The 18,739-nt window shown below is 36.7% G+C and overlaps 2 protein-coding genes across 2 annotated transcripts; both read right to left on the minus strand.

Moving 5' to 3' along the window:
* Nucleotides 1–5,026: 5,026 nt before the first annotated feature.
* LOC129570780 (uncharacterized) lies at nt 5,027–7,017 on the minus strand. Its single transcript, XM_055450499.1, has 2 exons — nt 6,997–7,017; nt 5,027–6,319 (listed from the first exon to the last, which is right to left on the minus strand). Exon 2 carries the CDS (start codon nt 6,287–6,289, stop codon nt 5,027–5,029), a length of 1,263 nt encoding a protein of 420 aa, XP_055306474.1. The 5' UTR covers nt 6,290–6,319; nt 6,997–7,017.
* A 1,266-nt stretch (nt 7,018–8,283) lies between these two features.
* Nucleotides 8,284–11,974, minus strand: LOC129570766 (MYND-type zinc finger-containing chromatin reader Zmynd8-like). Its single transcript, XM_055450481.1, has 7 exons — nt 11,821–11,974; nt 11,473–11,666; nt 10,618–10,675; nt 10,353–10,509; nt 9,880–10,271; nt 8,847–9,809; nt 8,284–8,625 (listed from the first exon to the last, which is right to left on the minus strand). The coding sequence occupies exons 1-6, from the start codon at nt 11,875–11,877 to the stop codon at nt 8,859–8,861; spliced, it is 1,809 nt and encodes a 602-aa protein (XP_055306456.1). The 5' UTR covers nt 11,878–11,974; the 3' UTR covers nt 8,284–8,625; nt 8,847–8,858.
* Nucleotides 11,975–18,739: the final 6,765 nt, after the last annotated feature.

Below are 18,739 nucleotides of genomic sequence, written 5' to 3' on the forward strand. Positions count from 1 at the left end.
AAGCACCGATTGGAGTTTTTTATTCCGAAAAGTGAGTTTGCCGGTATATAAGTACAATATCATCAAATTCAGCTGGAATAATCAAAAGTTGTTTTCTGAAAGGTAAGACTACATAGTTATTTAAAACACAGGTTAAGATAACACTGGAAATTATTTTCAGGAATTGTGGCATCATATGTTTAACTTTAGAAAATTCCTTCAAAAAATAGACCCCCAGAAATGATCAATTACTATTTAAAATTGTGTAACTTTCGTGTTTATGCAAAAAATGTTCGTTCATCGATTGGTAAAACGTGTGTGAAATGTGGTTTTCATGCATAGTTTCGGGCCGTACATCAAATGAATCCGTGATAATATAGACAGCGTATTCAATTGGTCGCCGAATAAAAAGCAATAGAGTGTTTTTTTCGTGTGGACCTGTTGTTGTAATACAACAATGAATCTTTTTATAACAATCTATGTCGCATTTTGATTGGCGACCTATTCAATACGCTGTTTTCAATTTGACTTGAGCAGCTCACATTGGACTCACACGCTTATCATCTCAGTGACGCTGTTTTGGATTTCATCAGCACTCAAACATCTTTGACCAAATTGACTTTGCTTCGTGAACATGTGGAAACGCACCTATTCCGAAGTGAAGAAGACAAATTGAAGCTGGCCAAAGCGGAACGTTCATTGATCGAAATCGTTCTGGAATCGGATGAATTTGCGATTGACGAAATTACCGACTTTGTACGCAACTGTGGCTCGGTAAACAAGCTTTCCGTCCGCGTTGAAGACACATCAATGTGCGATCGGCTACGGAATTTCCTGAGCAAAGAATGGCGCATTTCTGACAAAGAAGGCTAAATCGAACTGCAGCGTTGAGTCCAGACAATTTTTTTCGTTTAGTCATTTGAAATTGGAACAAGTTGTTCCAATTGTTGTTCCGAATAACACAATTCTCATGAGACAAATTGTTAACAATTTCATTAAAATGACAGAAAGCGTAGATTTAAACCTCATTCTGAAAGAAGATACAACGAAAATCATCTCCATTTGAATTGAACCACAATTGTTAACTGACAATTATAAAAAGGTTACATTTCACATATTTTTAATAAATTATTACTCTATAAAAGTAAAAAATCGGCAGCTTTTTTTCCATTTTTAGTCACAGAATTATATTGGCAAGAGTTCTTTATTTGAAAATGCAAAATTTCCCACACAGAAGGAACGGTTCGAAAATGACAGCGGCAATACTGACATTTCGAAAAAAAGTGTCTACTTACGTCAATGCTTTGATTGGCTCGCTATTTCGCAATCGCTTTCACACAGACACCATTGTTTCACTTCAAACGAGAAACTCATACCGCAATTATTCGTCGCCATATTTGGACACAGAAAACATCATCTTCACAAAAAATTAATTAATAACATTTTGTGTTGCATGAAAACAGCAATTTTAACGTCATTCATTCCAAAAGGTTTGTTTGCTGCCATTAGTTCAGGCACAAAAGAAGATTTAATCATCTATCTAACCAGTTAAAATTATCAAAAGTGTTTTTTCCCGAGAGGTAAGTTTGCATGTATCGGCGAAACACAGATTGTGCGGTCCTATGAATATCATACAATGTTCATTTTCAATGAATTTTTCCGGGAAAATAATGTGAAATAATTGATAGACAAAACATCGATAAATCATAATGAAAAATCGTTTGAATTCTTATTCTATGCAATGAATGTTCATTCGTCAAAGTCCAAAACGTGTTTTAATCCATTTTCATTGCATACATTTGGCCCTAACCTCAAATTCAAATATCCTTATGTGTCAATTCTATTCATTGTTTCTTTGACTTATGGAATGGGCTGCAGACTACGGAGTCTACAAAGTGTTTTTAGCTTTAGTAATTTTTCATATTGATTTATTCTATTGAATGTCTAGGTTAACGAGCAGTGCTGCGAAAATGGAGATTCAAACGGGTGGTTCGAATCAAAAGCGACAAAACGATGAAATTAAGCCAGATCAAAACAAGAGAATGCGACCAGATGCTCCAGAAGATCCGATTTCAACCATCAAAATCACGGACTTGGACGAAAATTGTCTTGAGCACATTTTCAAGCAGCTGGATTTATTAAGGATTTGTTGAGGGTAGCCGATTCCAGCAAATGTTTCAAGGAAGCCGTCAATTATGCGTTAAGAACAAATATGGAAAGGTCAATGTTACCATCTATAGAAACCGAGAGGACGAAAGTGAAACAATTAAATTCGAGTACGGTTCCATTTGCGCTTATGATACAGTGTTCAGCTTGAGATTGTTGCGTTGCTTCGGACATATGATTTCTAACCTGCATATCAACTATTATCCTCGACACTGGGCTATAGTATGTCAATATTTAAACGAATATTGTGTCAATTCTTTGAACCACATTCTTCTTCGTAATGCTCAGGAAGAGACAATCGAACACCTTACAAAGCCATTCCCGAATATCGAACGAGTTTCATTGGTCTACTGTGACTTGGGCAGTAGCTTCATCGGTCTGAACGTTTTGTTTCCACAAATGCAAAATTTGAGCATTTGTAGCTTCAATAAATTTGATAACCATTTTCCAAATTTGGAGCACTTGGAAATTGGTGGATTTGCATCGCAAATGGTAGATTTTTCACAAGCTCGTGAAAATGTTGCCGGAATTTTAAGCTTGAACCCACAATTACGAATCTTGAGCCTGGTTGGTGGTGACATTTTGCGAGAAACCTTCATTCGAAGTATAAGCGAGCACTTGCAGCATCTTGAGAGATTGGATATTGTTTGCGCCAACTTCTTCGATCTCGAAAATCGCATTGTTCACTTCAGAAATCTACAGCATCTCGAATTAAACGTTTGGAATGGATTTAATTCATATACGAAAATGCCGTTCTCATTTGATAAATTGAAAACGCTATCAATAACCACGGATAGTTTCAACATCACCACTGACTTCGTCAAGTTTATCGGCCACCATCGTTCAACATTGAGAAAATTGTGCATTAAAACCTCTATGTATGTTCGAAAAATTAGACCAAGATGAACTCGCTACTGCAATGGAACAACTGACTGACATCGACTTGGGAAAATGCTATCTTTTGCTTCATGGGGCCATCAATTTGATAAACGTATGCAAAATGCTGAAAAAGTTACGTTTCAAACTCGATCAAAATTCAACCAACAATGATTTATTGGAACGCATTAGCAGCGAATGGCGCTTATCACCTGAACAACATGGCTTCATCACATTGGAACGCTAAGTCATCCGTATCCAACGAAATATCAACAATTCAATCAAACCATCAAAAGCCACACTTCAATTCATATCCATTTATTTCATTGCTTAAACAAATAAATCCAGCTAATAATCCAGTATTCATTCTAGAGACTTAAGAACAAACCGATGCTATATCTTTCCACCTTCTTTAATTCAATAAAATCATTCGCTTAAACAAAGTCTAGAGACTATTTCTAGGACATTTTTATTATCATTTCAAACAAAGCTATGAAGTTTCGAGTTATGGTAGGATTGTTTCAAAGTACTATTTGTTTTGTAAATTCACTCACCGCAGACTAAAATTCACTTAATTTCATTTAAAAACATCCAGTCTTCCAACATACAAAAAAAATTGGTTTATCTTCTTCATTAGAAAATCTCTTGATCTGTTGCACACTTGCAATAATTTGGCACGGTGTTTCATGGTTCCATTGACGTGATCTCACACAAATATTGTTTGATTCGACTTCAATTGATTTTTTCAAACATCAAATAAAAATTAATGTGTTTTCTTTTAAGCTAAGTACACAGTTCCTTGTGAAATGAAAAAATTTCTCCGGTAAAATTTTCACCAGTGATCTTTGTATCAAGTTTTTATATTCAAATTGCAAGTATAATGATTTTTGATATATAAAACAGTTAGCTGCTATCATTATTATCAACACAACATATCAATAAATTTGTGTTTTGAATTTATTCTTCTATTTATTTTCGCCTCTACAAATTTTTTCACGGTCGTGAAAAATTTTTCGCGTGCAAAATGCACGAGAAAAAAATTTCACGACCGTGAAAAAATTTGCTGGGACCGAAATATATAGAAGAATAAATTCAAAACACAAATTTATTGATGTATTGTGTTGATAGTGATAGCAGCTAACTGTTTTATTCATCAAAAATCATTATACTTGCAATTTGAATATAAAAAAACTTGATACAAAGATCACTGGTGAAAATTTCACCGGAGAAATTTTTTCATTTCACGAGGAACTGTGTACTTAGCTTTATACTGAAAAGTTCAAGAATGGGAAAAGTGAATTTTCGCAGTTGCATTGGATTGATGGAATTTTCTACTACACCCCAAACAATAAATCTCTCAGTACTTTCGATAAAATTGCTACGGTCACCACTGATTATTCAGATGAGTTTTGAATAAATAAAGAATTTTCAATTTTCTGTTTATTTTTTCAACTGAACGAAAGCGTGTATTCAATATATAAACCTTCTGCTTTTTTTCGACTTTTTTATTAGAAATCTCTAGTAGTAACTATCTATTCATTCATTAAAACTTTGATTCAATCCGTGTTAAATCTGACTCGTGTTCAGAATCCGAATTTAATTTGAACAGTTATTATTGTTCATGAATAATTTGTAAGATAATTCCACATCTACAGCGACACGTCGAATTTTCGTATTAGAACCATATATATATATATATATATCTAATTCTCACTTGTTCACAAAATAGAAGAAGAGTTTAAATGAGAAAATACACTTGAATTTAATGGATATTTTTATTCGGAAAATTAATAAATTATTAATAATAATGTATGACATTTTACTTCCATTCTGTGTTTTGATAGAAAAAACTGTATAAATGTGAAAAAGTGAATAAGTATTGGTAAATTCATTTGATATTATTCTATTGTAATAATTTCTTCGTCTTGTGAATGGTCGATTTTGTATTGTAATTGTATAGATTCCTTTGGAGTGCTCATATCAAAACCATTCAATTACCTAATTTTCAATGCTGAGTTTCAATTGATCGTTTCAATTCGATTGAATCGAATGCCGTCTTCATGGTGGCCCATTTCGTAGCCAAATAGATGTCTTCTTGGACGTAAAGTGTGACTTTGCAAGCATTTTCCAATTTCTTGCGCTCTTTGTTCAACGCTTGTAAATCAATGACATCTCCATCGAAATACGTTTCACGATTCACGAAGCGGAAGACATCGATATGTTTGAGTTTTGGGAAATGTCGAAGGAATGATGCGATTTTCACGATTGAACCTTCGAGCATACGTAGTCGTTCAATGTTGCCGACATTATTCTTGGCACAGGACTCAAAGACTTCCGATTCATCGACCAATCCTATAACGACATACTTTAAATGTGGCATTGAAGGCAAGATACGGCCTTTGTCGTGATCGAAAAACCACAGAGTGTGCAATGCGGGAATTAGTGCTAGTTGATTGATGTCATTTTGAACATGGAGTCGGAATAATGCGTATATGGACAATCGTTTGTAAAATCCGTGGCGATAAAGTTCGCCAAACAAATCGATTATGGAGCCGATGTCTACAATTACATAGCACATGAGTAGTTGATCCACTTGAGCATCACTCAAGAGATGTCGATTTGTTTCGAGAAACTTGACGTCAGTTTGGAATCGCATGTTTGGATTCAAGCAGAAGAATGTCTTTAGTTCGGGAACTTCAATTGCACCATACATTTGGATGGACTCAAGCGATGGATATTCTCGAAGTAGCCATGAGTTGTCCGTCCCAATCACAACATTAGCATTCGCTGCTGCACCTCCTTTATCACCGATGTATAAGCCCCTTAGATTGGAGCAATGCTTCAAGAAACAATCATAGAATTCGGCTGTGATGTGCGATCTATCTAATATGATCCGTTGCACTTTGCCCAAAATCTCTTTGATTTTCGCCAATTGTGATGCATCCAATATTGTTTCAGTTTTAAACGAAATATCCTTGATCAAACCGATAGAATCGCCATCCATCTGATGAAGCCGTTGGAATCTTTGGTCATTGATCTTAGCTTTTCCAATTTTTGGGTAGTTAACTTTGATGTAGTAATCGACGGTTGTTTTCAATCGCTTGCACTTTCGACGAAGAGCGAATAGATCGGCACATGATAACCAGACGAAGAGCTCTTCCAAACAGTCAACGAACAGTGTGGCCAAACTCAATTGCGATGTATCATTTGATGGTCCAGTAATGGTCACTTGGCTAACACTGCCTTGTTGTTCACATTCGACATTCATTTTCACTGCTCGCGAATGGAGATTGATGATCTGAAATAAGTTAAAAGGGAATTTATTTTGCTTTTGTAAGTATCCAATAAATATTCTTAATATATTCTCACTTTGGTGAGATTCACGAAAATTGAAAGAAATTGTTCATTGTGTTTCATTTAGCAAACGCTATCACAAATTTTAGCCAAAGAGAAACAACAGTTGAAAGGCAAGCATAAAGCGCTGAGACCAAGGGAAAATATAAGTTGATCGGCTGACGCTATCACTTCAACACATGTTCGGTGTTACAGTCTTTCTCTTTCTAACTTTAATGTTTCATTTGTACTCTTCGAGCGAGAGAGCTATCTTACTTGCCAACGCAACATTGTCTTAACCTCAAATGAAAATGAAAGATGACTTGAAAATCGACGACAAATATATATTTGCTCTAGCCATATGACATTAATTCTACATTTTCGAATGCGATTAATTTAAATTGCATACACTTTTTTCCAAATGTATTTTTGCTCTAAAACATCTAAATTGGAATCGCAAGAAATATGCAAATTCTACGAGATGTGATGAAATTCTTTTCTCGGAAACAGTGTGCAATAGGATGGAGGTTGTTTTCTGTTTTGTGTGAATTTGTTTTGATCGGAATGAAGAATCTATTTTTTTCATGGCCAAACCGAACGAAAATATGGGAAAATCAAAAATAAACCAAAATGAATGCTTACTTTTTATTCAATGGTTTCCTGTGATTTCGGCGGCAGCGTCGCAATATGCTTTATCTTCTGGCTGCAGTTTGCAGGTGTTATGTACGGAATGAAAGTACAACTAAGCGAGACACAACTTCACATTTTGACATTTTGCATTTGATGTGACATTTCTTTGGCGCCCCCTTTGTAAATATTATAATTCAAATCCAGCTTAGATTCATTCAACAAAATCAAGGCACTGGCTGGAAGACGGAATTAGAACAAAGAACACAACAGTTTGTCCGATAGAATTTGCTAATGTCAGCCTCTCATTTTTCAAAGAATATAACACTCATGCCATCTACCAGAGATGACTAAGCGCACGCTCAGTAGCGTATTCAGCAACTCAACTGAGAGTCGTTTTCTGCTCTGTGCGTTTACACTCACTTCGTTATGAGTTTATGTGCGCACTCTGACTTTGTTGTTAAGAAATGTGTGCGCACTCTAACTCTGTTGCCTATTATGGTTTATACACACATATAAAGAGTTGAGTGTGTATTGTCTTATTCTTTTCTTTGTGTTTCTTTCTTTGTATATCCTCTCTATTGTTTCTTCGTTGTGTACGAGTGCGGTGTAGCGCACTCCGTTGGTGCGCTTATACTCTCTTCATGGAGTGGGTTTGTTTGTGCTGCAGCGCAATATCGCACTGAGCATGTTTTAAGCACGCAAACTCAGTGTCCGTGCGGCCGTTGCTCGGTCACTCGGTGCGCTTCAGTCATCTCTGCCATCTACAAGTTTGATAATATTCAAATGATTTCATTTCTGCCACCATCAAGCCTGCTTCGAATTATGTGAAAAAATCAACCAAGAAAATTGAGTGACTGTTCACCTTCTGTTCAAATTAGAAATACAGAAAAATGACTCATCTTTTTTAACTTATAAATTAAAAAGAATTTTTTTTTCTTCGATTTTCTTCAAACTATCGAATAAACCATTCATAGCCTTGATGTTGAAGTATCCCTTCGAAAATCTGTCTACCTTTGCGTAACAGAACAATGTTCGTAAAGGCAACGTTTAGTGCTTCGATCTATCTTGTCGATTAAATACAAAGATGTGTGAAAGAATGTTAAATGGAAACTACGGGATGGAAATGGCAATCTTTTCAAGTTGATAATACGGAAGAACTGGATTGCATGGGTTATACATATTTTGATTCCGTAATTTCAAATTCACTGTACAAATGCTGAATCGAACCACAACTATTCAAAATCCATCAAATTTTATTAAAATATAAAATCAGTTTATTTCTCCTGAAAGTTACTTGAACGCGTCTTCTAGCAATAAAAGTGTCTTAAAACAAAGTCAAATGTGGGAATACTTGTATAGAACATTTATTTTAAAGGCGTCAAAGCTGAATTTGATTTAAAAAATTGGTAAACCGAAAACATGGAAATAAATGAATTGGTGCAATGTATTGATGAGTAACTGCTGGTTTATGTGCAAGGCTCTATTGATGTTTGCTGCTTGTGTGGCCGATACGATTTTCAATTAATTTTATTTGCTTCACTTTCTCTTTTCCACCGGAAATCCATGCTGCTTCAAATCGATGCTTCTGGAGTTTGTATTGGCTTCGTGATAAACATCTGAAATTTGCCGGCTGAAACGGTTCTAAAAATAAAAAAAAGGACTTCAAAGTCGATAGAAAATAAGGTAAAGTATGTTCTTTTCAAAAAAGTGATCAAAAAATGCATTTTGATATTTCGGAAAAATAGTTTTCAAGTATTGATCGAGTTTATCGCTTTAATCAAAATTGGAACTACCAATATAGTGAATTCGCAACATTCATATGAGAAAATCTACATAATCTGAATTGAATTGATGTCCCTTACCCATCAATTTGATCAATCTTCTCGCATAAATATGGATTTGAGTTGATCAAAATGTTCACATTTTTTCTTCAGCTCCGTCTCGACATTGCTCTTCTCTACTTCCAATGCAGTAATTTTCTTATCGTGCTCCTTCAATTTCTGCTGTATTTCGATGATTTTTTTGTTGTGTTGCACCTTCAGTTCTTCAATCGCATCTGAGGAACGTCGTTTTTCGAATTGCAATCGTTTTTTGTGCTCTTCACGTATTTCCTCCAAATCACGTTTGTGATCAGATTTCAATTTGGCTTGAAAGTCCGACATCCTACTAAAACTGTTATCTAGCCCTTGGCGCAACACCTCTTTATCTTGTTTCAATCGTTCAATTTTGACCTTGGCCTCAGCAGCAGCTTGGTTGCTTGTTTCATTCAATTTCGCTATCTCGTTGCCATGATCCGCAATCACTTTGTCCATTTCATTCTTCACACTGTCACGCTCATTATGTACAGCTTTCAATTGAGCAAGCAGTTCGGTGTTAATCTTGTGGCAATCAGTGTGCGATTTTTTCATATTCTTCAATTCGAGGGTCAGCTTTTTGTTTGTGTTTTCCAAATTCATCGTCAAATTCTCAATATTCTCCCAATCTCGTCTGGTTTGGCGGATTTTTCGTTGGATGATTGATTCGCCATCTGATGGCTCTGGACCGTTATCAAAACCCACGGAAATTCGTTGCCTTTTCTTTGGAATTTTATCAGTTTGTTTAGTTGAAAAACTCGCCTCGTCATTCTCCGGCAATTCATCCTTGTCGTCGGTGTTGTTTGTTTCGTCAGCGGGAATCAGATAGTTTTGGGCATCCAGTGGACTGCCAGTATATTCCGGAAACATTGCTCGCATGTGCACATCAAGCCGATCGAATCGAACGCATTCCAATTTGCTTTCAAAATGGCCAAATTTCGCTTTGATGTTCTGTTCATATAAATTCACCTCCTGGTTTTGTATTTAAGAAAAAATACGATTAAAATGAGTCTTCTAATTAAATCTGAAAATTAATTCTTACTTTCAACACCTCCAGCATATCCGTTGGGTTCGGCATTAATTTAAATGACTTTGATGGCTTTGTTTCGCTTTTCGAATAGATGAGGCAATTGGTTCGGGGAATTTCAACGAATTCCGCATCATGAAAGAAGATGGCTTTGACATTTTTCCGACCAATTGATATCAATTTCGCTGGCCAATAGCTGTAGCCTTTTTCGGCTGGCCAAAAGTAGCAGCCACGCTTCAATTCGATCCAAAGTACAAGATGCGGACGACGGCATGCCAACGAACGCCAATGATCTGGTTTGGTGTGCATATTTTTATAGCATTCGGCACAGCTGGACATGTTTTCAATTTCAGTGGTGCAGAGTTTGACCAAATTGTTGGCCGCAATAAAAATGAATTCATGTTTATCTGGAATAGACAATAGGGACAACAATGAAAAATCGAGTACGAAACAAAGCATGGATATGAATTTAATTCAAACTCACTGACCATTACGAACGCAACAGCAATTGTGATAAACAATGTTGATATCCATGAGGAATGCACTGAAGCTACCAAAGGATTGACTGTCGATCTTACGATTTATTTCATTTAGATCGATTGGATGAACCACGCAGATGCTGTCCAAGTTGTTCAATGCCGTAAACTAAGTAGGGTGAAGCATGAAAATGTGAATTATTCAAAGATTCATTTCGCTATTTTAAGCAATAATGTCATTTGTTCCGTTTGGAAATTGAAGATTGACATTACTCACGACCGAATTATCCGAAATTTTCGCCATCAATAGCTTCAATAGCTCCGAAATAGATTGCCTTGAAATTAAATATGGAGGAAAAAGCCATGAAAATCCAAGGGGCGAATTACTACTGAAAACCGGTTTTCAGTACTTTTCAGTACCTGCGATCGATTTTCAGTAGCGGTTCAGTTTTTTCAGTACCTAGTAAATATATGACTTTTATTGCAGTTCAGTATTGTCAAAATTTCTTGACACTTGTGTTTAATGTTTGTTTTTTAGCATTCGAAATGGAAATTGAACGTATTTTATCAAAAATAAAGTCCACTTATATTTTAATTAGAAAAGTCTAAAGACACAATAAAGGAGCTGACATCAGGAAAGAGTGATTTATGTCGAAAATATATGTCTGGCAATTTTCGTCGAATGAAAATTTCTATGACATTGATGTGTGTATCATCAACTCTTAGAAATGTCAGTGCATCTCTGAAACCACGAAGACTAAAGCCAAACAAAACAAGAATGGATTTTTTACACAAATGTTTTTCGGCGTATTTTTATTTCCAAACTACTGAATGTCGTATTTTTATAGTTTGGCACTTTTGTAGACAAATCTTTTTCAATTTTTTCCAAAATTCTACCTCAATATCAATTTTTAAACTGTATGGCGTTAATGATATAAGTCAAGCGTCATAGTTTGACGTATTCAATGCATAAACTGACACTGAAGTACTGAAAACCGGTTTTCAGTACTTTTCAGTATCAAGAAAACAAATTTCAGTAGTTTTCAGTACTTTCAGTCAATTCAGTAGTGATTCGCCCCTTGTGAAAATCCCTGTCATTACTCTTTTTTGTACTACAAAATAAAGCACATACTTGTCGACACTTGTTTCCATTCTTTCCAATGACTTGCAAACTGGACAAATCAACGAGTTACCCTGATCGTTTGGGCCAATGATTTCAAAATTCTTTTTCAGGCATTTGACATGAAATGAACGAAAGCATTTCAAACAGCTATATCCTCTGGAGTTCTTTGTGTGACAAAACCAGCAAAACTTATCATGGGCGATCTATGAAAGGAATCAAAAGAATTTGTGTTAAGCATTTTATGCAATAAATCCAATGGAAATGTGCTATAATCTATAAGCTGTGGCTCATTGAATTGTCAAATAAGTGCATATCATTCTCATTTGTTTGCAATTTTATATTTGATTCAATACTTACTGCTTCATTGTTCGATTGGTTTACATTTTCAGTGACATTCTGTTGTGGATTTTCCATTTTTTTCAATGAATTATTATGATTTTTCGTCGGGAAGAGAAAGAAACTCTTTATTTTAATATCGCAAAAATTAAAATGAAGATCATTCAAGACTATGTGTCCACGTAGACTGACATATGCTGTCGATTGAGGTTAGAGGACTTGCAATTTGGACATGCATTTGGAATTTTATTCGAAGCATTAAAATTGACTTTTTGCGTCACATGAATGGATACGTTCACTGATTTGATGCAAAATCGCCACCGAATCAGAACTTAAATGAGAGAACTAATCCAATGGAATTTGTCACAATTAATTCAGAAAACAAAACTACCACAGCAGAAATGTCTGTTTATTCGAAACAAAAGAAAATGTTTTGCTTTCCAAACCAATAACTCCAGTTCAATTGCAACAAAGAAATCCACAAACATTTCCCATGCGAATCAGATGACTTATTGATTTTGATAGAAATGTGTGCATAAACACAATTTTCTGTAGCGTGTGATTTAAGAGATTTGTATGAATGTAACGCATGATTTTAATTGAATTCCCGTTGAAATTTAATTTATAGTCAAACGTATTCATCGCTCCTTATAATTTAATCAAAGCTACAGATCGCTATTCGAATTACGATGTTGGTGAGTTCTTCAAGTGCTACAGAAAAATTGAACGCACAAAATTGTGTATTTGAAAAAAGCCATAACAGTTTTATCTTCCGTCTCTTCCACTCTTTCAAATATTCGGCAAGCGTCTTCGATCAAACGCCGTTCAAGTTGGATTTGTTGATATTAGTCATGGTGTTTATGATGGAAAGGGCATGCATAATTACAAACATTTCATTTTGATGATGTCACCAGAAAAACAGTCGACATGAGAAAATCAATTTCATGGAATCAAAACACTAAGAAAGTCGAACCACTTTTAATGCGGCAAGCGATCAAATATACAAATTTTTGTCATAAATTCATTATATATGACTTGAGTGGACGCTCGGTTCTTCATGTACCATTCAGTATAGTTGTTTGTTTTCACTACAATTCCTTTCTTTGTTCATATCTGTACTCTCGATGTGTCGCTCAATTTTGTTCTTATTCTCTTTCTTCGTCACGAGCGCAACTAATGGAAATGTGATGACAGAGCAAAGTAGGCAATGCTCGCGCTGAGTTAAAGAGAGGCTGTGTTTTTTTTCTTCCAATGTAAGTAAGATTCAAGCGGTTTTGTGTGTACAAATGTGCGGCAACAACGAAACTAGAGATGTATCCTTTACATTCACACAATACGTGTTGCGCACACCAACACATAGATATCTCACCACAGCACGGCGGTAGTCGACCAAATGTCCAACTGAACAGCGAGTCGCATTACGAGTCTCTCTCTTGAACTGTGAACAACATTTTCTTTTGGAATAACAAATCAGAAGTGATCCGTTTAAAATAAATTAATTTTGTGCAAACTGAATGTCTACACTGCATAGTGCATTTTAATCATTTTTTCAACTGTGAGTATCTACGTGGTTTTATCAAAAATGAATTTCCTTGTGAATGCTCGTTCTGTGTTTCGTTTTTTATAAAAGAAAAATTTCGTTGATAAATTATCATCATTTATTTTTGGCAAACAAAGTAGTTTCATTTGTACCTACTCGAAAAAGATGTATTTATGTCGTTAAAAAAAGTGCCAACGGGATGTTTAGCGATAAAAAAGTGACTAATTTATATCAAAATCGATGGTCATGAAGATATTAGATCAAGAAAAATACAACAAAATCACCGGCATTCATTTGAGGCTCTTTTGAATCAGAGGCTAAAAAACATATAAACTGAGTCTACTGCGAGCAACATCTCTTTCACTCCAGCAATAATTTGCACAAGAGTCAATGTAAAAGTTAGTGTGAGATACATAAATTTTGACGACAGACTATTTGTCAGAGCAAAGCATGCTGAATGCATTCAGTTTAAATGTTCATATTTTGGCTGTCCCAAATTTTTGGTGTTTATCCGAAGTATAAAATTGAAATTAAAAACTCAAATTTTTCCGATTCATTTGTTACTGCGAGTTGATGTGGATAATTTTGTGGTATGAAATAAAGAAGTAATCAAAGTGATTCATTTTCGTGAGTCCGAATAGAAAAAAAAAATAACTTAAAAAAAAATGTTCAATGAACATTGTTCATGGTCTAAGTTTATTTGAGCCTCAGAGATTTCGTTTTTAAATTTTATACATATTTCTTGGACTAAGTTGGACGAATCGAATTGTTCCTCCCTCACGAGAAGAGCAATAAAACGGCGTTTTAATGTTTCGCTCATTTCATAAATTGCTGATCACATTTTCGCTTACGTCAGATTTCCACCATACATGCACTCAAACAAAATTTCATTCGATCGAGTTACCCATAGCACTTACACTGGCAATGATTTACTTTTATCGCCATGAAAACAAACACTGGATTGTTACTGAAACTTATGCCTTAGATTGATTATAGTACGGTATAAGCGATGAATTATGAATCGATGCTTGAATGGTTTCGAAAGCGAGTGTTAAAAGAAGTGTTCATACAAAATAAACATTTACCAAATCTTGCTCTCTTCTTATTTTGAAGTTTATTTTATCGTAAAATGCAATGAAAGGGAATAGTACGTCTCACACAAATTACCAATTAGGTTGTGATTAGTTTTGTTCGTTGTGGCCCTTTGCATTATTATTATTATCACTACACTTTTAATGAAACTAAATCACATTTATCTCAATTCGAAACTTTCAGGCAATAACTATTGTGAAATAGTCATCTAATATCATCGAGTATCAATCAAGCAATCTCAATTACCTATCGATAATTGTCCTATCGATTCGCAATGGTAAGTGTAAAACAAACATTTATTTGTGCAAACAAAACAAGAATTTAAAATTGCGGTTTTCTCACAAAGGAATCAAATGGCGATAAGGCGATATCCGATCATCAAATCAGGCACGAAGCACTGTTGAATCACATCGTTCTTCCTCGCTATTTGCCCCAATCCAAATCGCCAGACTTCCATTCGCATGAGCGGGAGCTGATGATGAGAATGGTACAAAATGTGGAAAGTCTTGCCGAGTCTATCCCAGCAACCACGGTGAACATGTTCCGCTCTTTGGCTACAGTGCATCGAAGCCGCATGGCCGATGTTGTTGCAAAGGAAATCAACGACTTGAAACCAGGCGAAACGTTTGCCATGTTTATTCGCCGACAAAACTGTGCCATCATGATTCGACATCAAGCCGATGCTACGACTGGTTCGAACGATATGATTGTGGCCACATTCCCTGGCAGATTGAATCACACCGAAGTCTACAACAATCCAGTTTTTGTCGCGTCAATGCGAAATTTTCAACGAACCATCCTTCCGAACATTCAACATTGATCTGGTCACACAAACTTTGGCCAAGTTGGCGCGACGCATCGAAAAGCTGTCCAAAATGGCAGATGGAAAATTCAAGGATTTGAAGCAACGTGTCATTCGCGATGCCACCAACACAATCCAGGAAACCCGTACAAAAATCAGCAAGCAAATCAGAAACCTTCAATTGGCTGACGAAGAGCGTTCAAAACTGTCTGCTTTGATGGAATTCAGTTTTGAAGCGGATATTTATCAAAAAGTGCCTAAATTACGCCGGTATCTCGATGATCGAATGAATGGTGTGTATCAAATTGCTAACACCCCTGAATTACAAGTGAAGACATATCAGCGTCACTATATGAAGCATCCAAGTCCTCCAAATCCAAGTATATTCGGTCAAGTCACCAATGAAGTCGATACTAATTTGTTCATCACCGATTTCGAAAACTGGATTTTGTACGATTTGAACATCAATGAAACACGTTTTAGACCAAATGATCTGCGGAACTGGTGCACCACTTATATATCACATGCCGGAAGTTTCTACGAAGGCGATCAACTTGGAGTCAGCAGATCGGTGCTGGTTTGCTTGAAAATGTTGGCCATTCTTGACAAGATCGCAACCAAAGCTCATCCAATGTTGCTCCAACACCACAGTGGAATCAACCCGAAAGTCATCGACTCACTTCTGCTACCGTATTCCATCGACATGCAAATCGCCTACGAATTGGAACAGTACTTCAATGATCGAAACTCAAAAGGGACCGATCCAAGTTTGATTGGCCAACGAAATGTTAGCGAAAAATCATGGCGATGATTGAAAGAAAAATTGCTGAAAAAAGACAAGAATGGTTAAATGGACGAGAACAAGTCAAAGATCTTCGAAGAAGAGCCTCTCCTTTGACACATGAATACTATTACAGTAAGTATTATGGCCGCACGTTCCATAATGGCGGTTGTCAACTATGTGTCCTAGAAACACAAATTGCAAACGTGAAAATTACTGTTTATGAACGAGCATTACCTGATAGGGACCACGAAAAAAATGCCGTCGTTTTCGAGTTGAAAATTCCACTGGAGGTGGCTTGTTTGCGTGACTCTCTGCAAACATTTGTCAAGTATTGCAACCGCCGGCCAACCGAAAGTTTGAGCATTCGTGGAAATTGGATCAACTATTCACAAATTTCTCAATACAATCAATCGACCAGTAATCATTCACACCTTGGAAGTACAACACCAAACGTATCACAATTGCAACATGTTGATGAAGATTTTAGTTGTTTCAATCGGGCCAATGGTTTCAATTGCACATTTCATTCATCCAACTCAGCACTAGAAACCACAATGACAGAGCATTCAATCAAACAAAGATCCACTTTACAGACGGAAAACGAATACAGCTGTTTGCAGTGGACTCTCAATGGAACTTGTCACACTCAGAACCAAGTGCTTGCTCGTCAATCCGAATGCCCACAAAGTCTATCCTTGTTGGAGTTCAAGAATTTCGGTTCTTTGCGAGCTGATGGCCATCGATTACAGTGGCGTAAATTGTACGCAATGATCGAGGCTGAAGCGTTGTCCTTCGAGAACTCATCAGTGTTATCGTTAGTCTTGCAGTCGATTTGGGAAGCCGAAGTGAACGGAGCAGCAGGTGTGAATCGTGAATCTCATGAAGATATTGCATCCATCAAATTAACGCGAGCAATGATTCAGTCACTCAGCAAATTCGTCGAAAAACAAGAGAACAACTGGGTACATCCATTGAAACTGGTGATGACGACTCTCATCACTGTCCGTATATTTGAACTAAACACCAACGAAGATTTGGCTCAAGCAATTGTTACGGTTCTTAATCAGATACGGACCGTCGCTTTGGATTGGGTGGAAAAAATTCAACATGCGATCAAAGAACTTCATAATCCAGATCCTACAACCGAAAGGGAACTACGTATGAAGTTGGTTTTTGTCGCTGTTGCCGGAGCACTAACATTTTGCGTTCATTCGCGGCACAAGTATTTCGACAAAATATTTTTGGAGAATACGAAAAACCAATTCAGTTCACCTCGCACATGGTTGCAATTCATCGTGACATTGAACAGCAATATGATTTTAAGCTGCAACAACACCGCATTGCCAATGAATCTTCGAATGCTTCTCCGGTTGGTGCGAAACACCGGCATTCACATTGAATTCACCATACGAGAAATGATCGGACGTAATCCAGGTGATGTGTATGAACTTATCAAGAAACAATGGACACGATCAGAAAAAGGACATTTCGAAAAGTTTAACTTTTATTCAGACTGCCCACAAGTGTTGGTGGTTGAAGTCTATGTCAAAGTAAAAAAGTACGTGACGATCGACTTGATAACGGGTTCGTTTTTGGTGAATAATTTGCCTATTTGCCGACTTCCGGATGCGATCATTCAAAACACACTCTTTCAACGAGTGTTCGAGAACTTTGTGTTTGAAGTACAACCCGATGCCGAAGACAGCTTTTCATCCGTTCAACGATACAATGGCAACAGCTATGAATTTATGCACACAACAAAGGGTGTAATCATTATAGAGCGACGATTGAAGGTTGACGGTGGCAACGATATTGAGATTGAAAGAGAATTATTGCCACCAAGTGTTCTGGAAGGAGAAATCGCTGAGCTTTTGATCGAAAATCACAGCCATTGGTGGAACAAAAGTACAAATAATATTGAGTTTCGTCCAAAGCTATTCAGAGCCAAGGATTTCTCCGCTGAAGCCGGAATCGAGTACACACTGGATTTGATGGAATATCTTTTGTTCCATTTGAAGACACGACGGAATATGCTGGATATCACAAGTGAAAGCTACCTGAAAATTGTCAAACAACTGTCTCGCTTGGAACGACTCCGGTACATTCATGTGTTGATGGACGAACCGCAAATCGCCAAGGTGGAACTGGTTCGAATGCAATTGAAATTCAAAGTCGACTGTTCCATGTGGCATGACCAAGCCAACGATCTCTTGTCAAATGAGTTCAGCAACATGCGCGTGTCTCTGCATCAGAAATGCGGAAATTTATACGGTTTGAATCATGGCTTACTGTTAGAAAATGTTTCCAATGGTTCAAAAACCACGAGATTACTTTTATTACCCAATGGAAAAGTCAACACAGAACGAATGAATTCGGACGTCACAGTTGACATCGACATTCAATCAGATCTTCACAAACCACCGTTTTTTGCGTACCAAGTGGATGAGTTTTGTCGTCAGTTGAAACCAAACAGCAACAGCTACTCGGCATGGTTTTATCTCGCCTATTTGCATGCACTCACCTCGCACGGTGAAATCGAACCACGCACTGGAATATCTGGTACGGAACGAGCACTTCAAATACTTCAGTCAGGATATGTGTGGTCCTCCGCCCCTTATGACACTGAAGCAGCTCAAACTCTCCAGAATATTGCACAACTGTCGCCTCAAAGAGAACTCAAGGAAAGTATGCTGAACATAAAATGGCCTTCATTCATTCCGCC

Source organism: Sitodiplosis mosellana, unplaced genomic scaffold (assembly GCF_009176505.1).
Source record: "Sitodiplosis mosellana isolate CC-2019 unplaced genomic scaffold, AAFC_SMos_1.0 Smas_scaffold_80, whole genome shotgun sequence".
In the NCBI taxonomy this organism is placed as follows: Eukaryota; Metazoa; Arthropoda; class Insecta; order Diptera; family Cecidomyiidae; genus Sitodiplosis; species Sitodiplosis mosellana.

Bases quoted from the DNA above. Each gene is read 5' to 3' on its own strand.
- LOC129570780 (XM_055450499.1), bottom strand. From the start codon at position 6,289: ATGAATGTCGAATGTGAACAACAAGGCAGTGTTAGCCAAGTGACCATT.
- LOC129570766 (XM_055450481.1), bottom strand. From the start codon at position 11,877: ATGGAAAATCCACAACAGAATGTCACTGAAAATGTAAACCAATCGAAC. The intron at 11,667-11,820 runs GTAAGTATTGAA...TTCCTTTCATAG, and splicing joins ACCAATCGAACAATGAAGCA to ATCGCCCATGATAAGTTTTG. The intron at 10,272-10,352 runs GTCAGTGAGTTT...TGTCTATTCCAG, and splicing joins TTGCTGTTGCGTTCGTAATG to ATAAACATGAATTCATTTTT.